This window comes from Leptinotarsa decemlineata, unplaced genomic scaffold, assembly GCF_025532065.1.
Source record: "Leptinotarsa decemlineata unplaced genomic scaffold, Ldec_3_MD MMD2_tig00078422_RagTag_RagTag, whole genome shotgun sequence".
Classification (NCBI taxonomy): Eukaryota; Metazoa; Arthropoda; class Insecta; order Coleoptera; family Chrysomelidae; genus Leptinotarsa; species Leptinotarsa decemlineata.
The window spans coordinates 13,048,744-13,074,120 of record NW_027412747.1 but is presented as its reverse complement, the minus strand read 5'-3'; the positions used below and the strand labels follow the sequence as shown (position 1 = coordinate 13,074,120).

General features: G+C 34.6%; 2 protein-coding genes across 6 annotated transcripts in view; both read right to left on the bottom strand.

Annotated features, from left to right (window-relative positions):
* Nucleotides 1-18,618, bottom strand: part of Atg2 (Autophagy-related 2) — a 151,450-nt gene extending 132,832 nt beyond the window's left edge. For both annotated transcript variants that reach the window (XM_074186199.1, XM_074186200.1), the window contains exon 1: nt 18,288-18,618. In XM_074186199.1, the coding sequence (XP_074042300.1) occupies nt 18,288-18,464 (177 nt within the window). In that variant the 5' untranslated portion in view covers nt 18,465-18,618. The remainder of the gene's footprint in view (nt 1-18,287) is intronic.
* Nucleotides 18,619-23,745: 5,127 nt separating this feature from the next.
* On the bottom strand, nt 23,746-25,309 carry LOC141487185 (uncharacterized). 4 transcript variants are annotated; one of them, XM_074185970.1, is made up of 3 exons: nt 25,023-25,309; nt 24,754-24,838; nt 23,746-24,694 (listed from the first exon to the last, which is right to left on the bottom strand). In XM_074185970.1, the coding sequence occupies exons 1-3, from the start codon at nt 25,045-25,047 to the stop codon at nt 24,619-24,621; spliced, it is 186 nt and encodes a 61-aa protein (XP_074042071.1). In that variant the 5' UTR covers nt 25,048-25,309; the 3' UTR covers nt 23,746-24,618. The 4 variants fall into 4 exon arrangements, with proteins under 4 accessions (XP_074042071.1, XP_074042069.1, XP_074042068.1 ...); XM_074185968.1 differs by having other exon boundaries at nt 24,758-24,838; nt 25,023-25,209; XM_074185967.1 differs by lacking the exon at nt 25,023-25,309 and having other exon boundaries at nt 24,758-24,962.
* Nucleotides 25,310-25,377: the final 68 nt, after the last annotated feature.

Sequence of the window (25,377 nt, the reverse complement as noted above, 5' to 3'; positions counted from 1 at the left end):
CCAAATGAGTTCAATTGGATTTAATTCGCAGTGGTAGGGTGGAAGTCCAAGGACTGTGATGTTTCGTCTTTCCGCCATTTTGTCAACTACGTATTTCTTGAACTTAGATTTGTGTTGCCGGGCAATTTTTAAAAGTTCTGCTTTAACCATTCCATCTTCGTAAGGCAGGGACTTATTCCGCAGCCAGTCAATGATATCCTGTTTCTTCCACGCAGTCGTTGGAAGTCTTTCAACTAGTCGTGAATGATAAGGTGCATTATCTAATACTATAATTGAGTTTGGTGGTATATGTTCAATCATCTGCTCGAAATACTCTTCGAAAACATCAGCTGTCATCTCCTAGTGATAGTCTTTTGTGCTTTTGAATTCATATTCCAACAAACCATGCTTAGCAAATCCTTTTTCACTGCCAATGTGAGAAACTATTAATCTACTGCCTTTACCAGAGGGTGGATAAATACCAGTAGACCAACCTTCCATAAAGGCTTGCCTGGAGCTTGATATATTTTTATCTGTCCAAATTTTTGTGAGAGTATGACCTGCGTTTACCCACGTTTCGTCCTGATAGTAAATTGGCCTTCCTTCAGCCCGAAATTTTCGTATAGATCTTAGATACTTTCTTCTCCAACATATTATCTCTTCCCGGTCAATCAAAAGTGATTTTCGGTCTGATTTCTCCCACCAGAAATTTAATTCTTTTAAAACTTGCCACAATTTGGTTCGTCCGACATGAGGCAAATCCGGGTCGTCTCTAACTTCTTGTAAAATTTTGTTCAAGTTGGGTATTTCTTTTTTGTAAAAAAATTCGTGAATTTTCCTTCGAATACCATTTTTGGCAAATTCATCAATTTCAATAGGTTTTCTCCCCCTCTTTAAGTATTCGTTTGTATTTGGGTTAGCTATACCTTTTTTTTTCTTTCTGATAGGAACCTATATATTGTTGACTCCCCTACGCCCGTCATATTGGCACAACTCTTGATTATGTTCTGAACAGTGTTTGTGGGATTCTGAGAAACCAGAGCATCGTGAACGTTCAAAACAATAGTCTTCTCTCTTGGTGAATAGACAGACTTACTGACTGTACGCAACAGTACGGTGTAAAACTTGATGATGTTGATGATGATGACGAAGCCATCGCAAGCAATCAAACAAAACAAGCAGGAACGAAAGGTACGTATATGTTTGTAGGAATATGAAAAAAAGTTACTCACGCACTGCACAAAATTCGCAAAATAAATATTAGAGACGTTAATTACTGCCGTAGACGCCGAAACACCAACGAGCCGTAAATTAAATGCGATTAAAAAATGTACTAAACCAAAAATTATTTTCGTTCGTAACAACTTCACCCTTTCAAGGCAAGTTTCGAATATAAACTGAAGCTTTATATTTAATGAATAAACACCTCAGGAACCTACGCCTATGATTTTACGAGTTTTACGACCGTTTTATGACTTGGGCCCTCATTTTGTGCTATCGACAAATTATGAACGGACCATAGCTCTATTTACGATCAATAGTACCTAGTATTTCGAGACCAGGTATTTTATAGAATAACAACGTAGCACTTGAAAAAATTAGAATTAAATCCATTAGTATCTCAGTCAAATTAATTTTCAACAACGAAAAAATAATCATTTGAAACCTTCTTCTGAGAAGCATTACTCTGTCTATAAAATTGTGTTCAAAAATTATTGAGTATTTTTGTGATATAAAAGCACTCGAACCACTATATATTTTATGATGCAACCAATTTTTTTTTATTTTCAGTATTTAGTATTTCAATATTAATGGAAGTCACAAAAAGTATTTGCAGCTTTATAACTTCTATTTAATTATCTGCGAGCGCTTTCGACAGCTGGTCGTGCTATCATCATCTAGGCTCTACTCAAACTGCAGTTTGAGTGTAGTCTAGGCACTACTATATATGATAGAGTAGTGCCTAGTGCGTCAATTAAATTGAAACCAATACATTGTTGAGTAGATAAGTTGAGGAATGACTATATTAAAACGTAAACCGGCTATCCATAATAATAATAATATAATATGTCTTTATTCGTCACAATAAGAAGAACAAATTAAATAAAATTCAAAGAAATGAGGAATAGGCGAAGTTCAGCTATGAGAGCTGTTTTTAAACCCAACCTCGATTGGTATGTATGTTTATTTTTTTTTTATAATATTCGGGTATGTGAGAAATTGCCGAAATCTTTTTGCATATGTCGTGCCCTATCAGTGTCGTGTAAGAAACATGTATTTCAACCTTTTCTTAAAGTTTCTCATTGAACTTTCTTTAAAGTCTGTGAGGATGCTGTTATACCATTTTGCCGCATTGTAGGAGAAACTTCGAGTAAATATTGCGGTGGAATGCCTGGGAATGAGCAAAGTATGCCTATTACGAGAAGTGCCACTGTGTGATAGTGCAACCAGTGTTTCACGTAAGTAAGGCGGATATCCCGAAACTAGAATTCTATGTATTGCTCTTAGATATTTGAGTGAAAGCCAGCCAGAATCTCGAAAGGACGGACTTATGTGATCATATTTTCGGATACCGTAGGAAAATCTGACAAAACTATTTTGTATACGCTGGAGTCGCATTACATCTAATTGTTGTAAGGCGGGTGTATAGTAACATTAATAGAAGGGAGATTACAGCAGCAGTCTTTTGCGATTTCTCTAAAGCATCTGACTGTGCGAATCACGAGATTCTGCTCAGGAAACATAAATGATTTGCATCTTATCTATTGGGTAGAATTCAAAGGATCAAATATACAACAGTATCTGATGTTTCTGATATATCTAACGGAGTACCACAAGGCTCAGTTCTCGGACCTACCCTATTTCCACTCTATATCAATGACTTGACTATAATTGGTAAATTTACTTTATTCGCCGACGACACTACAATATTATGGCGCAATACAACACAAATGATCTATATAATGCCTCTATATAATGCTCTCTAAAATGAAAACCAATGAAAGTAAACCTTCACGTTTCACTGATATTGGCAATACAGCCACTTTCGAAAGTCAATTTTCAATAATTGAAAAGAATCAACTCAACAAAAATTAAAAAAAGCATCTTTATATATACCATCTCATGATCCATTCGTAACGACCTTGAAGTAATAAGTCGTTACGCCTTCTCGGAGATTCATTATTCATTGTCCTCCATTCTCCTAAGTCATAAAATATGTTATTTCGGACAATGTACCGGTTTTTTGAAACGACACAGAAATAAAACTACTGACCGACCATACGTTATTTTGAAGCTTCCTGTACCAAATTTAGTGAAGTAGGTATACAAAAACCGTGGCTATGTCCACTGTCTGCCGCCAGAACTAACCCAGGGATGTAGCGAGGGGTCGGAAACCCGCTGCTCAAACATCTCGTTTAGTTGATTGTAAAATACACTTCATTTGTTAACAATATTTCGGCGAAAAGCTGCTTTTTGTTAAATTACAGGGAGTCAAATTATAAGCATTAGTAATGTCAAGTCCAAAGCTAACAATAATGACAGAAGTGACATTGAAAGAAGTAAAAATTTGTTTTTCTACACCCGTACTCTAACATTACACTTATATGACCATAATCCGTTTCATAATGATATCCATTATGATACAGATTTTTCATAACGATACAGATTATCAACCAATAGAAACCCATAATTTTTCAATCAAGAATCCTGTTCCTTTGTTTGTCCTAGATTCTAACCTAAGTAACTAATTGCTTTATTTGTCAAAATCAGTTTTCATATTACCTACCTATATTATCAAAATGTCTGAAAACAGCGATATAGAAGGAATACCATCGACTCCAATATTTTTAAAAGATCAGATTAATTACAGTTGTTATATTCAATATAAATATAATTAGAATCTTTATAGTTTTCATATATCCATGATAATACCATTAAGTTTATGTTTTTTTAAAAAAAATATGAGTCAATTAATGTAAATGTGTTCAATACGAATATAATATTTATAGTTTTTCATTATTTATCGGGATTAGAAAAAATAGCGTATGCAACTCTCATGTAATGGTTATTAATACACTCGCATATACCATACAAAACTCGCCTTCGGCTCGTTTCGTATCCCGGTTAATGCTCGTGTCTTAATAACCATCATTACATGATCGTTGCATAATATACTAATTTCATAATTCAATAATGCTTTATTTATACAGCATGTAATTTTTGTTGCATTTTTTACATATTAACAATATTGATTCATCTCAACAGGTAACTAACCACTCATTTAAATGTTGCTTACGTTTCAACCGTTTGGATTTTTGTTGGTTGTAACCATTTCACAAAACTCTTTTTGAATATGTTTTTTATAAGTTTATAATTCAATTCTATTTTGAAACAATATTGTGTGAGAGCACACACACTTTGAACATAATCGAGTTATCTTACTCGATAATGTTCTAGAATGCATTTTACATTTGATTTCTTCAACAGGTGCTGAATCTGGTTAACTTTGATATTCCCTTATGAAAGTTTCACAAGTTTGACAATTTTCAAATATTAGTAAATTAGTATGTGCATTGGATACAAAAATATGCAAAGAGTAGAGATAGCTGAGGGAGCATTTGCCAATGACATAATACTGATATCTGAAAATGAAGAACGATTACAACATAATATAAAAATATGGAATGAAACACTGAAGAGAAAACAAATGAGAATAAACAAAGATGAAACCAAGGTGATGACCATAGGAGGCGAAGAAATAAATATAATGATAGATGATGAAAAAATAGAACAAGTAAAAGATTTCAAATATCTAGGCGTAACAATAGACGAAAAAGGAAGACAAGAAGCAGAAATTAACAACAGAATCGATAAAACCATAAAATTGTACTATACAATGTGTTTTGTATTTGATAAATGGACTGTAAAAAAATAGGAGTTCGCTATCTCAAAGAGTGTTTGACCGGTTTTATAAAGTTGCCTTTCAATGGCCAGAGAATAATGATGAGAATTTATTACACGAGACTGTGTTTTCCTACCTTGGAATCGTTCTGCATCCAGATCCAACGTTGATTGAATTCCTTTTCTTAGAGAGGAAACTGGGCATAAACACAAGTGTTTATATGAATAACTATTATTATCGAAGTCTTGCACTTGTAGAGCGAAATTATTATTATCGAGGTAGATCACTTATCGAGCCGTTGACAACCGATTCAAAAAGGTATCTGTTCACTTCTCTGCGAGCCAGCCTTCTCCAAACATGGAACGCACAGTCGTTCTCGCGATAATGAGAAAAAAAAATATGGGAAAAAATAATCAGACAAACACAATATCTCTTAATTATATGAACACAAAAAAAATGGAGGTGAAGACGGAACACAATGAATAAGAACTTCATCGACAAAAGAGAAATTTCAAAACAGACAAAACTACAAATATTCAAAACAATATATAGGCCAGTATTAACATATGGGTGTGAATCTTGGATATTAACAAAAAAATGAAAAGTAGAATACAAGCAACAGAAATGAAATACCTGAGGAGAATTATAGGAGTGACAAGGAGAGATAAAATAAGAAATACACGAATAAGAGAAGAACTAGACAAAGAAGACATTATTTCATTTATAGAACAAAAACAATTAGGATGGTGGGGACACATACAGAGAATGCCAAACAATAGACCTGTGAAACAAATCTATGAAGCGAAAACACAAAACAAGAGAAGAAGAGGAAGACCTGAAAAAACCTGGAACGAAATGATAGGAAAGATTCTACAAGGAAGAAATAAACAATGGAACGAAGTAAATACACTGACTAGAGATAGAAAGGAATGGCAAAAGTTCATAAAGCAACAATAAAATGATAACCCGACACCCTGAGGGTAAAAGGGTTCAAGATTATATATATATATATATATATATATATATATATATATATATATATATATATATATATATATATATATATATATATATATATATATATATATATATATATATATACATATATATATTCATTGATTTTTTTATGAAATGAGTTATAATCAAAATAAAGTGATATTATAAGAAACAGTGTTAGGTTGGATCAGGTATTGCAGTCGCAGACAAAGAAAATTAGAATATTTCAAGATTCCGAGACCTCAACTGTCTCTTATACAGGGACTCTATGGCACAATAAGATGCATAAATAACGATTACAAGTGGAATTGGTACCTACTTATGAGAGGTGAGATTATAAATGTGAAGCTTGCCAATAAATACTTTCCCAAAAACGATACTTAATGAAATAGATGTAAACATACTTTGAAGTTAAATCCCATAGAAGAATTTGAATATTGTTAAGAACACTGAATGAGTTATACAAGGTGTTTCAAATTCGATCCTCACCATAGGGATCTCGGAAACTATGACAGATACGAAGATGGTTAAATAGGGGTAAAGTTGCGCATTTACCTGACTAACAATATGCCGTTGAGAAAGTTCTGAAATTCCGAGTATATCTGGAAAAAACAAATATTGGAAAATGGTTTTTATTTTTCCCGGGCTTTATTTTTCGAAGGATGCGGAAATAAATGCAATTCCACATTGCCACTTTTTTCCTGCTACATTATGGTGTTTTCAGATTTGCTATCCGATGTTTCGTCTTCCGGCCACAATCATCAACTTTATTTTGTCTTATGGAAGCTACATTAGATTCTTTCTGTTTTGAATATAACCAGATTTTACCTTTTCAATGATGTATCATAAGTTATCATTCTTTTCACAATGGGCTTTGACTTTGATGTTTCTAAATTTCACTTTCAATTTGTTACACTCAATGACATTTTGTTGTTGTACCAGTTATTGAATTTTTGGCGATAAATGGCTTTCACGAGTGATGAAAAACGAGATATGATACAAATTTATTACAAATACGATAGAATCAGTGTTAGGACATCGGAAATGTATTTAAACCGAAATACGACAACCACATCGAACTATGTTCAAGATATTAGATCAAAATCTCACAGAGTTTGGTTCATTTGAAAAGCCGAGGAAAAAATCGGAGACAGAATGTACCAGAAAACTAAAGAAAATTTGATAAGTTAGACATTATGTCCTTTTCATAAAAAATAATAATTTGCAGATAAACATGAACCCGGGGAAATCTATACGTCATATTTCTTCCGAAATGAATATTTGTCATACAACTGCTTGGAGACATCTCAAAAAAAGCTGTTTAAAATGTTACAAAATACACATATCTCAAAAATTGCATTCAGGTGATCCCGAAAGGCGATTATAATTTTGTAATTGGCTAATAAGAAGACCTGATTTTTTAATGGAGAAACCTATCACCAGTTTTCAATGTCGATTTTCGAATACTATTTGGATGATCTACCTTTGGCTAACTATAACAACATCTGGTTTCAACATGATGGTGCTCCACCGCACACTACCAGGAGAGTATCCAATTACCTGACTGAACGGTTTGGTGGTAAATGGATAGAGAATAATGGGCCGGTGAGGTGGCCAGCAAGGTTTCCAGACTTAAGTGTTATGGATACATTCTTATGGGGTACACTGAAAAATAGACTTTATCGTCAGAGAATATCAAAACATTGAGGACTTTCAACATAGCATTGTTAAAGAGTTTGGAAGATTGAGGAGGAGGAAAATTAATCGTGCAGTGAATAATATAAGAATAATAAGAAGGGCACAGTTGAGTTATCATGAACAAAGCCAGCATTTTGAGCATTTGCTGTGATTTACTTTTGTCTTTACATTTTAGTTAATTATTGTTATTAGTTCATTTTACTTTCAAAAAAATTGGGGCAATTTGAAATAAATAATGGCAGCGTACGCAGCGCCCTCTAGAAGTTTGCTGATGACACCACTTTAATTTACAATGGAAATAGTGTACAAGAAATCTAAATTAATATTTCAAAAGACCTCGATCAAATATATTTATAGCTTCAATGCCATAAAATGACACTGAATTTTCAGATATCTTCATATATGTTCTTATCAAAAAGATCTATATCAATTGTTTCAAAAAATCAAATTAAATTTAATAATGAAAATATTAAATATTCTTCTAGTGCTAAATTTCGTGGTCTTATTCTAGATGAAAATGTATCATAGAGAAAACACATTGAAACAATAAATTCAATATCTCATATCAGTATGGGGAATGGCAACAAATTCCTTATTGAAACCAATTAAAAAAATTCAGAACAAAATTACAAGGTGTATATACAAGTTGAACTACAAGGAGCCTACAGTCACCTTGTATAAACCAAAAAAAACTATTAGATTTGTCATCCTTACACAAATTCAAATTATGAATATTCATTCATATGGCCAAAACTAAGCTCAAACATTCAAATTTACTTCCAAAATCAACCATTTGACAAGATATTCAAGCAATCTAAAATTAATGAAAATGAAAACAAATATTGGGCAAGATTCCATTTATTATAAAGGTATCAAATTTTACAATGAGCTACCGAATGCTTCAAAAAAATTTAACAAAAATTCTGTCTCTACGGAACCTTCGAGATACCGGGCGCCCTCTCGTTGTAGCATCGCCTTGTCACGGTAATGCGGGGCTCTGCCGTGATTGACCTTCTTTCCCTAGCTACTCGTGGGACCTTTATGGACAGAGTAAACTTAAAAATTCTTTCTGACGCTGAGTCTATAGAGGAGATGGATGTCGAGCTTACGACTCCAACTGACCTCCCTGTAAACTTAGATCAGAAGCGAGTCTACAGAGAAGATGGATGTCGAGTTTACGACTCCAACTGATCTTCCTGAAAGATTTAATCCAGGAGCGAGTCTACAGAGGAGATGGATGTCGAGTTTACGACTTCAACTGACCTCTCTGTAAATTCAACTCAGGAGCGAGTCTCCAGAGGAGATGGATGTCGAGCTTACGACTCCAACGGACCTCCCTGTAAATTTAGTTCAGGAGCGATTCTACAGAGGAGATGGATGTCGAGTTTACGACTTCAACTGACCTTCCTGTAAATTTACTTCAGGAGCGAGTCTACAGTGGAGATGGATGTCGAGTTTACGACTCCAACGGACCTCTCTGTAAATCTAGTTCAGTAGCGAATCTACAGAGGAGATGGATGTCGATTTTACGACTCCAACTGACCTCCCTTTAAATTTAGTTCAGAAGCGAGTCTACATCGGAGATGGATGCCGAGTTTACGACTCCAACTGACCTCCCTGTAAATTCAACTCAGGAGCGAGTCTCCAGAGGAGATGGATGTCGAGTTTACGACTCCAACGGACCTCCCTGTAAATTTAGTTCAGGAGGGAGTCTACAGAGGAGATGGATGTCGAGTTTACGACTCCAACTGACCTCCCTGTAAATTTAGTTCAGGAGCGAATCTACAGAGGAGATGGATGTCGAGTTTACGACTCCAACGGGCCTCCCTGTAAATTTAGTTCAGGAGCTAGTCTACAGGGGAGATGGATGTCGATTTTACGACTCCAACTGACCTTCCTGTAAATTCAGTTCAGAAACTAGTCTACAGAGGAGATTGATGTCGAGTTTACGACTCCAACTGACCTCCCTGTAAATTTAGTTCAGGAGCGAATCTACAGAGGAGATGGATATCGAGTTTACGACTCCAACGGACCTCTGTAAATTTAGTTCAGGAGCTAGCCTACAGAGGAGATGGATGTCGAGTTAACGACTCCAACGGACCTCACTGTAAATTTAGTTCAGGAGCGAGTCTACAGAGGAGATGGATGTCGAGTTTACGACTCCAACGGCCCTCCCTGTAAATTTAGTTCAGGAGCTAGTCTACAGAGGACATGGATGTCGATTTTACGACTCCAACTGACCTCCCTGTAAATTCAGTTCAGAAGCTAGTCTACTAATCGGCTTCGTTAAGAAGCTGGGTTTGTTTGGTCGAGTGAGAATAAGTTTGAGCCACAATAAACCCTTGCGGGTTGCGGTGGAGGGTCGAATAGACCCACTCAATTTGGACCTAACCTAACCTATATGTGTGTAAATGTATGTATATATGTATGTATATTTATATACTTTTCAAGTTTCAGTTCTGATTTATCTTTTTTTTTGTGTGCTCTGTTCGTACTTAGTTATGATATACTAATTTTTTTTTTATTGTTTTTTTTCCTGCTATGAATATTGTATGTTTCTTGGGAAAATAAATTGTTATATTGTTATTACAAAACGAACAATAAAATCAATTTCAACACCCCGTATCTCCGAAACGAAGCATTTTCGGACACAAGTTCATATAGACTTTTTTTATTAAAATTGTCTCAGGAATACGTCACTTATGTTACGTACTTATGTTACACCCTGTATAATTTACGATATTCAGAAAATTCCCAATCTAGGAAAACATACAAAATGAAATATGAGACTAAGAACAGTGGAGATAATGAATGGAAAGTAAATTCATTATTGGAACGTGTTGTTTTGATTGTTTTACTTATGGCATGTACAATCAACATTGCTGGTAGAATACCTAATTTCTAACAGTATTGAAACACAACTATAAAGTCGAATATGAAATAATCTTAAAACAAATAGTTTTATCTCAAAATGGGTGTCAAGCGAGATAGTGGAAGTCACAGGCTTTAGCATCCTTCTAAAACATTCTCTGTTAAGGTTGTTGGATTTCTTCGTTATTTCCTTGTTATTTAAAACCATCGTCCTTCAGTTTCCAAAGCAGGTAGAAACCAATTAGTCATGAGTCTAAGGGACCCTTTTATACCTGCCTGGGCAAGGGCAGAATATGGTTGGCAATAACAGTTTTTGAGAGAGGGCTAACATTTGACACAAACTAAAACACTGAAGGGAATATGCCTGTCAAGTCCCGTTTTTCACGGATTATGATTACAGTCTAGCACTATTACTCAGTTATTTTTAGGCGTGTGTTGTATATTGATGTTGAATGTTGAAAAACTTTTTGAGTAAGCAGCAAACGAGAAACGTCTACTCTTGTCGGACTATATTTCCAATAAACTAGTTTAGTGATCCAATAATTTTTCTGAAAAAAGATTGGTTGGGTAACAGGATCAATTTTCGTCGTTTCGAATTTAATTAAATTCTTCTTTAGGCCTCGAAAAGTAGTTTTTTCGTGTTGACAATATTACTATATTAAAAACCATCAGACATATTAGATACATATAAAAAAAAACATTGCAACAACCAAACACAAAACAACATTTGTTTGAAGGTGGTTGACAATGTTTCGTAATGCATTTCATCAGTTCGGACTTCCATTGTGTAATATGATATAAATTGATTTGAAATCCCTGAAATAATCTGTAGAAAATTAAAAAGATTAACTGAAAAAACAATATTATGAAGCAGTTTTTTGCTCAATAAAATTGCCTTGCAATGGTTTCCGTCACACAGTAGAAGGAAACACCTCACAAACATTCGCGACGGAATAAGTAGACTGTTGAGGATTTACTACCATCTCACCAATTATTTGCACTTGCTGTTCTTCCGGAATGGACGGATGACCTGGGGGTCATCTACAGATAAAAATCGCTTCAATGTTTTCTTCCAATGGACGAGAGTTGACCATTTTTAAGATTGATGACGTGGTACCTTTCTACTAGTAAAACCGAAAACTAAATGAGAATATTCTAACTGAACAATGATGTTCATTGTTCATTCATTCATTTCTCTTTTCTTCATTATACATATACATGTTTATTGTATAAGTTTGAAAATGTCCGTATATGACGAAACTGCAGTAACGTTAGTTACAAATAAAAGTGGTGAAAAACATAGAAAGTTTCATTTCTCTTTTCTTCATTACGATTTCCTACCACGTAGTAACGGCTACATCCATCAATTTATTGATGTTCATTGTCGTACTGACATTTTTTGTCGTTTTTATTAAAAAAAATGACATAAAAACCTTATCGGGTTGTTGGAATTGCCTCATGGCAGATAAAAAGGAATATTTTTAGAAATATCGATATTAATGTGTTTGTATTCAGGAAATTATTAAATGTTCCACCATTTTGTAATAGATGAAGATATTGACTTCATATTCCAGGGTTGTGAAGTATTCGTCAGGAGATTCAAAATGATGTGTCATAGAAGCCCAAATGGCGCCCAGTCGCCATCTTCAATGTTTTGAGTTGACCTGTTCAAAAAATAAAAGGGGGGGGACATTAACCGTGCAGTGGACGCATCGGGTCTATAAGTCTTAAGCAATCATAATTGCTTATGGCATTTTTACATAAAAGCGCGTACGGTGCTATGAGCCTCAGTACTAACCGATCAGAAAGTACAAGCACCTAAAGGCTGACTTTCGACCAAAAGAGGTTAGATTCAATCTTGCTGAAGTGCCCATCAGTAAGTTGAGGACCGCTCGGAGAGCGAGGGTGGATGGAGTGGAGTATTAAGTTTTCCTCGCAAATTAGTTGTGGGGCGAAGTTTTTACTTCAGGGCACTCAACCCCGGAGGGGGCATGGGGGGAGATCCTCAGTAGTACCTTCGAGCTAGCTCACGATGCATGTACTACAGAAGTTTCAACGCAGTGTATTAGACAACAACGATTTTAGAGCAGATTTCGGTCTTGCAGAACCGACGCGTTTCTTTAGGTAAGTATTTTTTTATATATCTGAAATAATTTCATCCCTATTTTTGTAATCAAGGCTTCAATTTTATTTGAAAAAAAATCTATATTTCTTACAGAATAATGAAGGAAAAAGAAGTTGAAAGATTGACTCGGTTGTTCGAAGAAGTTTCATCTGATCTGTTTGCTTTGTTTACCATTGTCAGAAATGTTACAATGGATAATTGGTTCACCTCTGTTGGAGTGGCCAATAATTTACTAAAAAATCATCAGCTGACAATTGTGGGAAGACTTAGAAAAAATAAGAGGCAAATTCCCAATGATTTTTTTACTAAACGACCAGAAAAGTCAAGCATGTTTGGTTTTACAGAAGATATGGCTATCGTTTCATATATACCGAAAAAAAAATAAGCAGGTTATTTTATTATCAACTCTTCATCCTGATGATTCTTCTATTGATGAGGCATCTAGTGCAGAGGCGAAACCAGAGATAATTACGTTTTACAATTCGACCAAAGGCGAAGTTGATACAGTTGACCAACTTTCTGCAAAATATGTTTCGAGAAATACGCGTAGGTGGCCCATGGTAGTTATATATGGGCTCCTCAATGTTGCTGGTATAAACGCCATGGTTATATATAGAAGTAATTCAAATGGAAACAATTAAAATATCTGCCAAGAGAAATTCGACAGCTTGCAGCTAGATTTAGTGCTACTGTGTTGGTTGAGCAAATCGAAATTGAACAAAATAAACGTGGAAGATGTGCCTTCTGTAAAGATCGGAAAACAAGATTTACATGGCGGTTTTGTAAAAAATATATATATTCCTAGAACATTCTGTATCTGTTTGTCAAGCATGTACGGCAAATTTTTAGGAATAATTGTTATACATGGTGTTTAGTGCAACGATACCAAAAATGCATACCATTTTTATTTTAAATCGATTTTTTTTTGTTTTAAAAATAGGACATTGTTTCCCGTTCTTTTCATAACTATTTGTCCATATAAATGATTTATGTAACACCTTATCAGAAATACAAATTTATTTAGAAAATTAAATTTTTCTCCTTTTGGGTATATCAGACCCAGCTGTCTTTATTGCATAATTCTGATGCAGAGACCCATCAACCATACAGTGTGTGCGATTTCAAACCGCAACACCCTTTTATTTTGGAACCCATGAATCGATTTTGAAAAATAAAAATTCAATTTATAGTACTCGACAAGCTCTATTCAAAGATGTTGATAGATATGGATTTTTCTTATTTTTAAGGCCTGCCATGACCTGCTCAATGGGTCGAAATTTTGACAAGGTCATTAAGACATTTTTAACGGAAAAGTAGATAGCCCATTTGGGCATATTTCAAACTCCTATATACCAAGTTTCAGCCCAATATCTCATACAGTTCGTAAGTTATATGATGAGAAATTCCCAAATTCATGATTTTTTTACTGACCCTGCAAACAAACTGTACACTTCAAAGGAAAGGTGAAGTAGCCATTGAAATGAGAAACACATGAAATATTCGAATACGAAGTTTTACCATCGTAACAGAGAGTTACAGATAGATGTCCCAAAAATCAAAAGTTGAAAATGTTTCATCCATATTATTTGATTTTGGGTATAATAAGTAGTCGACCAACGATTGTGAAAATACTCCTTTATATGCTTGTTTTGAACATTTGCCTCTTCTCGGTGAGAGATTTTGGCAAATGAATTGCTTGTAACAATTTTTGTAGTCTCGAGGTAAAGCGTGAATATTATTCATTTCTTTTTTCAAGGTCCTGAACAATATCATCACCTGCTCTCAACTGTTACATATGTTCAATTTTTGAGTTCCTAGACGGTCTTCTAGGAATAGTGTCACATTTTTCCTCAACACTCCGCGTACAAATATAATGAAAAAAATCTCCAATTTATACAATGTGCAATACCTCTAATTCTGTTAGTCATGTCCTAGATACATTCAACTGCCAGATTGTACAATCAAAAGACATTTATTAGCAAACTGATTGTTCTGTTTTTATTTTTATTTTTTTTATATTGATTCACAAATAGGCCTTTTCATCATCATAAGACGAGCGCAAGCGTAGCTGTCATATTGAAATGGCGGTAATTCAAAACATTCGTACTGTTTTAATCAACAATGGCTGGGAAGGAATATTATCTTTACAAACAAATAAATTGTTGTAAAAAACCATTGATGGTGCTTCATTCGTTAATAATTCAGTTGAGGTTCATAATTGTGAACAATTAAAAGGTGGTTAAAACGTCATGGGCGTCCGCAAAAAGGAAAAAAGTGAGCTTATTGAGAGCTCAGGTATCAGCATTTGTTTGCATATAAAAAAAATAGTATTTACAGTTTTATTCTTATTGATAATGTCAATTTATTTGATGTAATTGAAAATATATTTCAGTTGACAAGAGTATTACTTATGGAACTAATAAATAAATCAAGCCATTAATATTTTCAGGTTGTACATATGACATTATTAATTAGACAAATATGTAAATACTGAATTGAATATGTTTAGTAATTTTTATCAGAGGGAAATATTTAATACAACATAATATATATGAAATTTACAGTCAAAAATGCAATAAGGAATAATGTACGAATGTTGAATTTTCTGATAGCTTAAAGGGTCAGGGTTTTGTTCAGTTGGACCACTTTCTCCAAAGAAATGCAGTGAGCAAATATAAGTATCCTTGGTAACATCATCAATAGATTTAAAGCCTCGGTCACTCCTGCCACATTTTTTCACCCATAATGCATATTTCGCACATGCTTTAATATGTAATTTGTTTGATGATTTGATAATTTTTTTGAGATATTCAAGACAAGGCTTTGGAAAATTTATAAAATAGTATGTGTTGGTTTTGAATGATTTGTATCATGTATTACTTTTACATATTCCATAACACCGTTTTGTTGTTCCTTTTCGTACAGATAACATAATTACAATGGAGTATAAACATTTTTTTCTGATTATTTTGACTCACTACTTTTTTTACAATTAATAAACTTCAATTTATATTATAATTTTTAAAACATGAGTTGCGGGCTCTTTAACATGGTAGTTTACAAAAAAAAGGAAGAAAAAGATGACTGATACTGACGCATGCGCACGAAAAATTTTGTGGTGAAAAGGCCTATTATATTATGTAATTACATATTTGTAAATGCCACTGTTACTACCTATTCTCTAATTGGGTTCATCCTGTAGAATAGTGTATGAAATAAATAAATAAATAAATAAAAATTCTCATGATTTCATTTCATATGGCATATTCATATGATTAGATCAATAAGCCAGCAGGCTTTGAAACTAAGTTCTCTTTTTTTTTTGTTGTTATATTTTTGACAGTTAGGTTCGTCAAACGCTTTCCACGAGTATTTGGTGAAGAGAGTTATAACAGGGTTTTGCGAGTTTTCAAAATGGTAAATATCAACTTAGTCGAGAGAATTGAAAGTGTGTGTTTAGTTGATGATAATTCTCGATCAACGTGGGTGGCCGTGGAAGAATTCACCATACAACCGTCTCCAGGATCAATATGTTATTCAATAAAACTATGAGAGTAGGTAAATGAAACACACGTACCTAGACATAGAGGGAACATAGAGATAGAGGGACAAATTTTAAAGTATGTTCAAGAAAACCCGATAAATAGCTTGCGGCAGATTTCACGAGATTTGCACATTACACGTTAGAAAGAGGAACGATGGTTAGAATTCTGATTATTCTGCCAAGGTGAATATTTGAATAATAATAACTTTCTGGCCAATATTCCCTTCACCGATGAGGCGACATTGACCATTAATGGGACAGTGTCCACTCAGAATTCCATGGACTGTGCCAGGGAGAATCCACACTGAATGATAAATGCAAAAAGACAATATTCATAAAAAAATCTATGTCTGGGTAGGAATATTCAAAAACCATATAATAGGTCCAGTGTTTTTTGAAAACACACTGAACGGTGGTGGATTTTATAATTTTTTGACAACGCAATTCTTTGATTTCATGGAAGAACTAAGCATTGAAAAACGCAGAAATGTTATATTTCAGCTAGACGGTGCCTCCATTCACAATGTGATTGCTGTGCAGCAATATCTTGATAAAAATTTTCGAGGAAGATGGATTGGAAGGAACAGCCCTTTTATTTGTTGGTCCTCTCGATCACCAGATCTGACTCCATTAGATTTTTTCTGTGGGATATTTGAAAAAAACTGTTTATAGAAATAGACCACGAAATTTGACCGAATTGAAGGAGAGGATAAGGCAGAAGTGTGGTGAAATAACACCAGGCCAATTGAGGAAGATCCGCCAGAATTTGAGACGACGTTATGATGAATGTATAGAGCTTGAAGGAGGATATAACGAAAACTCCAATATCTGAAAAAACTGTTTCATTTATCATTTAATTTATTTCCGTTGTTGGTGATTTTTCTAAAATCAATAGCACGTTTTCAACTTTTGGTTAGTTGATGTTAATCAAACTAGAGACAACTCCATGAAACAATTACAACCTAAATAAATTCGTAGCTGAGTATGTGAAGTATTATTTCATTGAATAGTTACTTCATCTTTTCTGTAAAGTTCATAGACTTTCATGAAGGGTCAGTCATAAAATCATGAATTTGGAAATTTGTCATCATATAACTAACACCCTGTATGAGATAATGGACTGAAACTTGAAATCTAGTTGTTCGAAATATGCCCAAATCGAATGTGGTACCCAATTTTCCGATAAAAAAAATGCCTTCTCGAACTTTCGACCAATTTTGCAGGTCATAGTAAGCCTTGAAAATGATAATAATTCATATCTGTCAACATATTTGGATAGAGCTCTTCGAGTACCTAAATAACAGGGTGTTGCGGTTTGAAATCGCACACACTTATATACATGTTCATGTACATAACAAAGAAAGGCTAGTGAAGCATTGTTAATAACAACTTTCTACGAATATCACATAATATGGTATTGTAATAAAAGTCAATAATGATTATTTGAAACTGGTGTAGAAATTAGGCCTTTCAAATTATTGAAAGAAAAAAATATTAGACTTCAAATTTATTTTTGCAAAACGAGTTAACATTAGTGAAACCGGCAAGTATTACAATCACTGTCAATGATATGGATAATTGTATGTGTCCATGTGTGCTGTATCATATCTCGATCATCATTAAGGTTGATATCATTATTATCAATCTTAGGTAGGTATCTTATGTAGGTATCCTACTGACTCTTCCAGTTTCAAATGTTATTATGGTATAGAAAGGATGTAGGGAAAAACAACCAAGCAGGTGTCAAAAAATTAATGCTACTGAGAGTGTATTCACATGAAATTTTGGAAAAACAAAATGGCTGCCTTTTGGAGATACAGCTAATGTATACTTTGTTGGGGAGACAACATACCTACAGAACTTTGTATGATAGCAAATATCATAAATGAGAAAGAATCGATCTATATCCACACAATCATATGAATAATTGTTGGTGAGTTATTCCGATGAAGATACTATTTGTTCTAAGAAAAGAAATAATTTCAATGACACTCGCTGAAAAGCATTGGAAAACATTGAAAATAGAATGAAATTGCTGATAACTAGCTCCATCCTAGTAATCATAAATTACATTCAATGCAAATAACAAATCAACCCAACCAGAATTTTCCATCACTGGTCAAGTAAAATCAATAAAGACAATAACTACATATTAGAATAGATGTTCATACCTTTAAATTAAAAGTGACATTCGTCAAGGTAGCAGTAGAATTCCTCAGGTCAATTGTCACCTGATGTGTGGATAGTTTTTCCTGGAAGAACTTCCCCAAATATCGTTGGACAATATATAGCGATGGATCAAGCTTAAAAGATAAAGTATCCTCAAAGAAGTTCTTGATATGTTCCATTTTGCGTTATTACGAGAAATCAGGAATTTCTAACTGCTAGGGAGACTTTGTTTTGAATCAACAAATAGCTGACCAAGAGTACAGCGTGCTTTTGACTTCCCGTATAACTCACAATAAATATTATGACTATTATGACGTTACTGAAGTATAAACAATGGACCAGCTGTTTCCGGTATGGGATCATAGAACTCGAATATAGGACTTGTGACAGTGTTGCCGCTCGGGAATAAAACATAGATCTACAACCTAGAGATGAGAGGCTATTGACATTGACACATTCAACTCTAGAAGTCGGCTATGACATTTCTGAAAACCTTTCTATAAGTGAAACTTCAACGGAATGATGTGTATTTGTGTATTTCTGTCACGGCTACATTGTGATGAAAATCATATATATTCATTCCACCCTGTATCACTTATTCTAGAAATCAAAGTTCAATCTATTCATAAAAATTCAATCATCAAAATAAGACTTCGATTATGGGAGGCAATAGAAGATATTTTCGTCCGGATCGTTTTGATCTAACTTCAAGTTCAGCGAATCGGGAATGAATTCATTGGAAATAAACATTTCAGAGTTATCTTGAGGTTCATAATGTAACTTCATTCAACTCAAACCATTTTCGATCGATTCATCAGTTCTAGAAGCTTTCAAACATCTGAAAGTGAACTTCGCGAAATCCATGGTTACGTCCATTAAAGAAAGCGTTCCGTTAACAGTTGAAACGGATATATATGATGGAATTAGTCGATACTTGATGAAAATCCATAACTAACGTATTTGAAAAACACTGAACAATTTTACAAAAACGCAACACGTGTTTCGCCATACAATGGCTTCTTCGGGCGTATCTTAACTAATAGTATTCTACATTTTCAATGCTTAATATATTTAGTTTCACAATTAGAAGTACCTAAATTTCAAGTACCTGGTTTTTACCTAAGTTTGAACCGAATTAAATTATTTGAACTTATGTCCCAGTTTCCACATATGAAAAAATATTTAGTAACGGGGAGTTATTCAATTCTAATTGATCATTCAGTAACTTACCCAAATTCCTGAATCTATTGATTTCCAAACATTCTAGAAGATTGAGTTTCAAACTCGCGTCTTCTTAATGTAAAACTTGATTCAACTCATGTACTTCTGCTGAAGGTGGTTTGCAAATGTGGAATTGGTCTTTCTTTTTACAAAACTACTTTAATGCTCTTTAATTCTTTGGGAAAATGTTCCCCCTGTTTGGCCGATATACCGTTTTGTCAAGAGCCACAAGTCAGTACATATACTCCTGATCTATCCGACGCCAAAGATTTGTCTTTGTATTCAATAAATTTACTCAGACTATTATCCGTTCTATAAGCTACGTTTACGCATACTTTTTAAAAAAAAACATGCAATATTATTGGCTGGTTCACCCAAATATGACAATGTCCTATAACTGACGTTATCGCATCTTGAATTTGGGTAGCTTGCTTGCCATAGCTTACTTTTGTAGTTTTTTGAAAAGAATGGAGTCTATAATATCTACTTCATAACCATTGTTGACCGCGATTTGTTTGATCAAACTCAGCTCTCTCTGGAAATTACTCTCAGGCAGTGGAATATTCAATAGTCTGTGAAGCATAGTATTGAATGCAGCAACTTTATGCTGGTAAGGGTGTGTGGAGGAATTCTCTGTTTAAAATCTGTTTATGGAACAGATATTTCAGAATTTACAATAGCTACTTCACTTTCACAAAATGGAAGGCTTGTTGCCTTCTATTCGAGACACTTCTCGAAAATGAGAAACGGCATTCAGCAGACTAGTCAATAGGTGGAATATCATATAGTTATGGATTCCTACGTCTGATGTTATTATTTACAATCTGTGGAATCAAAAACTTACCCTCTGATTTTCATAAAATTATAGAGAATACAAGCACTTTCAATGGCTGATATAGGTGCATCCTCTTTACATAATAGTACCCTTGAAATATTTCCAATTTGGATGTTAGCCTTCCGAAAGCACATTCTACGCTTTTTCACCCCATTGATAATCTGTGGTTGAATATTCTGCTTTTCTCATTATCAGGAACCCTTTTGGGTACGGTCGCATAATTTTTTTGTAGCGGGAATGTCTCGTCCCCTACAAAATAACATGGAAAAATACGTCATCATTTGACGATGATGTTGACTTGGGAATCGAAAGTTTTTCCTTGTTGGAAATGTTTTCCTTGTCACTCATTCTTCCCGCTTCACCGACATTAATGGTTAGAAATATACCATCAGCATTTGCACATATCATCAATACCACCAAAAAACAATTGTAATCATAAAAGTGCGATCCACTCTTGTAGAATTTTTTAATTCGGCAGTGCACTCTGCAGTTTGGAACGTCCCATAGCTCACAATATCATTATGCCGTCAAATCCCAAAACAGGCATACACAATGGTTTAAGAACGTGCCATATAGCCTTTGTACATTATCTTATCAGTAGCCAGTGCCAGTGGCACGTGCCAAGAAAAGTATATAAACGTCGCATGGCGTTTGCAAGAAGTAATTTTTTTGATGGAAAGAACAATCGGAAATACAGAGTATACGTTGTTTCATCTGTTTTTTCATGGATTGTTTGTGGTATGAATGATAAATTCATAAATCTACCCGAATTAACTGGTTTTCTGTACCAATCAATTAGGATGGTATTATCAGTTGTTCGATGAAATTTGGTATCCAAGAAAGGAACACTTTGTTCACCATCCTCACATTCAATAGTAAATTTGATATAAGGATCATAACTGTTGAAAATTTCCAGTATTTCTGTGATTCCAGATTGTGGTAAAGCAATAATTAAGTCATCGATATATTTTTTTTATGAAATGTACCTTGAAAGGTAAAACTTTTAAAACAATGTCTAGTAAATCGTCCATCACGTAAATAGCTAAAATTGGGCTTATTTTTGCACCCATGCAACATTAAAATCGAATAATAACAAAAAATCATTTTAAACTTCACTGAGTCCAACCTCAATGACAATGTAAGTACATAATTTTCAACTGTACAATATCAATTAATCTTATGTTCTATTATTGTAGTTTTCCCTGAGGATGACAGTATACATTGTCGAAATGATTGGAACATATTGTTAAAAGAGTACACTTTCTCAATTGCTGCTTACCCAAATATTTACCCGTTTATGTATATATATATATATATATATATATATATATATATATATATATAATATATATATATATATATATATATATATATATATATATATATATATATATATATATATATATATATATATATATATATATATATATATATATATATATGTATATATATATATATATATATATATATATGTATATATATATATATATATATATATATATATATATATATACAGATAGAGATTTTATCGAGTGTGTATGATACAAATCAAGAATGAAATAATTCGTGGACACAACACTCAAAAAATAGGGGCAAACCGCGGACACGTGTTTCTGGCTATTGGCCTCATCAGCGCGGTGCAGCCAAGTGTGAAGATGGGCAACACTTGTTTGCCGAAAGCAGGAAACAACACATACGCACGGAGTCAACAACAGAAGCCAACCGCACATTTGTGGTTTCAGTTAGAAGACCTAGAATTCCTAGGCTACATCTAACATGACCACGTAGGCAGCTATAGCTACCTGCGTGACATCCGGGTCCAGGATATAAATACAGATAGAGATTTTATCGAGTGTGTATGATACAAATCAAGAATGAAATAATTCGTGGACACAACACTCAAAAAATAGGGGCAAACCGCGGACACGTGTTTCTGGCTATTGGCCTCATCAGCGCGGTGCAGCCAAGTGTGAAGATGAGCAACACTTGTTTGCCGAAAGCAGGAAATAACACATACGCACGGAGTCAACAACAGAAGCCAACCGCACATTTGTGGTTTCAGTTAGAAGACCTAGAATTCCTAGGCTACATCTAACATGACCACGTAGGCAGCTATAGCTACCTGCGTAACATCCGGGTCCAGGATATAAATACAGATAGAGATTTTATCGAGTGTGTATGATACAAATCAAGAATGAAATAATTCGTGGACACAACACTCAAAAAATAGGGGCAAACCGCGGACACGTGTTTCTGGCTATTGGCCTCATCAGCGCGGTGCAGCCAAGTGTGAAGATGGGCAACACTTGTTTGCCGAAAGCAGGAAACAACACATACGCACGGAGTCAACAACAGAAGCCAACCGCACATTTGTGGTTTCAGTTAGAAGACCTAGAATTCCACGTAGCTGCCTACGTGGTCATGTTAGATGTAGCCTAGGAATTCTAGGTCTTCTAACTGAAACCACAAATGTGCGGTTGGCTTCTGTTGTTGACTCCGTGCGTATGTGTTGTTTCCTGCTTTCGGCAAACAAGTGTTGCCCATCTTCACACTTGGCTGCACCGCGCTGATGAGGCCAATAGCCAGAAACACGTGTCCGCGGTTTGCCCCTATTTTTTGAGTGTTGTGTCCACGAATTATTTCATTCTTGATTTGTATCATACACACTCGATAAAATCTCTATCTGTATTTATATCCTGGACCCGGATGTCACGCAGGTAGCTATAGCTGCCTACGTGGTCATGTTAGATGTAGCCTAGGAATTCTAGGTCTTCTAACTGAAACCACAAATGTGCGGTTGGCTTCTGTTGTTGACTCCGTGCGTATGTGTTGTTTCCTGCTTTCGGCAAACAAGTGTTGCCCATCTTCACACTTGGCTGCACCGCGCTGATGAGGCCAATAGCCAGAAACACGTGTCCGCGGTTTGCCCCTATTTTTTGAGTGTTGTGTCCACGAATTATTTCATTCTTGATTTGTATCATACACACTCGATAAAATCTCTATCTGTATTTATATCCTGGACCCGGATGTCACGCAGGTAGCTATAGCTGCCTACGTGGTCATGTTAGATGTAGCCTAGGAATTCTAGGTCTTCTAACTGAAACCACAAATGTGCGGTTGGCTTCTGTTGTTGACTCCGTGCGTATGTGTTGTTTCCTGCTTTCGGCAAACAAGTGTTGCCCATCTTCACACTTGGCTGCACCGCGCTGATGAGGCCAATAGCCAGAAACACGTGTCCGCGGTTTGCCCCTATTTTTTGAGTGTTGTGTCCACGAATTATTTCATTCTTGATTTATATATATATATATATATATATATATATATATATATATATATATATATATATATATATATATATATATATATATATATATATATATATATATATATTTCAATTTGTCTTTTATTTTGGTAAAGATAGAATTAATGTATAGAGCGGTTTTATAGGCAATTTTAAAGTTATTATTATTATTAAATTTGTTAAAAATTCTTAGTCGTACATTTTTGCACTACTTCCTTCTTACTTTTTATTTCGGGCGGATATTGTATATACAAGTACTTTCTTGGTTTTTCTCATTTTGTCTTCAATCGAGGACCGCCTGACCGGTACTGACGATGCCCAATAGGCTGAAACAGCTGTCTACCGGTGGCCCTTAAATTAAAATCAATATGGGAACGATCAAAAAGTACTTTTCTATTTATTTTTTGATTTTCATGGAATTATTTTCCAGTAGCTTGCCTGCATTAACCTTTTTAGATTTCATACCATTTCTAGAAACATGTGGATTCATTTTCCGATGGCATTTCAGGTTAGGTTCCCAAATTTCTGCTACCGCAGTTGTCGTTTGATTGGTCAAACCACCAACACTGACATAAAAACTTGGTAAGTTGACTTGGGTGTCACACCAATGGGTGGTTCCACTTATGTTTCGCTTGCGTTTACGCAGCTATTTTTATAAAGTACTTTCTTGGTTTTTCTCAGTTTCAAAGGTATAGTATATTCAAACGATGAGGATTTGTTTGTTCCAGAACCATCTCTTGGACGCTTTCTTCTAACTGTGGACATTTTCACTAAACCCCGCAGGAAAATGATATGTTTGCTGTAATCTGCTAGTTTCCAGAATGATTCGAAAAATGTTGACAAATCTCCAAAATTGATTTTTGTCATGCATTGCTTGCGGCATCCACAGTTATAATCAGGATTGAAACATTTAGCCGGAACACATTTTTTTGTTTTCGTTTCGTAAGTTTTGCCACTATTTCTCAGAATTTTTCTTTTATTCCTGTACCAATTCGCTTCGTTGCGAGCTCTTTTCCGACCACGTTCTCCTACTTCGCGAACCACTGCATCTCCTGAAATAGACAATACTGATAAAAAAATCATCCAAAAAAAAAACGTTAGTGATTATTACTTGCCATTTCGAACTTCTGCTGTACGTAGTCTTTGGTTGGGTTGTAAAAATTGAATCAGGGGTACATCATCTTCTGAATCTGAAACTGTGAACGAATCCCTGTATGAGGTAGGTCCATGAAATTCACTCATGCTGTTAATATGCACGACATAACCTCAAAGACTGAATACAAAAATTACATAGAATTGCGTGAATTTGACGCTGAGGATAGTATCAACTTCCTAGTTTCATTTCATCAAGTCATATGATATTAAAAGTCAATAACTCACCATCATCTTCATTGGTTTTCGCCATAACACTTATATTCTCACACAGAAAAAGCGTGAACAATGTAACTTGGACTTGGTTCACTAATGCTCTGAACGATATGCGACATAATTCTCAGGAGAAATACATCCGCTCCATTTATAGCTTAAAAAACTTAGTAAGGACATATATATAATAGGTACTTTCTGATCTCTTTTGTGGATCTCCAAAATCATTCACTAACTCTTGTGAGTAGCACTTATTAATTTTTGTTATTTGACTCCTCGAATTGAGGTAACTTTTCAACTACATCACCAATACGATAATATTTGAGCTTTTGGATTAGTTAGTTAGAAACCTTACTTCTCTTGGAAGATT

Bases quoted from the DNA above. Each gene is read 5' to 3' on its own strand.
- LOC141487185 (XM_074185967.1), bottom strand. From the start codon at position 24,884: ATGAGTGAATTTCATGGACCTACCTCATACAGGGATTCGTTCACAGTT. The intron at 24,695-24,757 runs GCAAGTAATAAT...TGTCTATTTCAG, and splicing joins TACAGCAGAAGTTCGAAATG to GAGATGCAGTGGTTCGCGAA.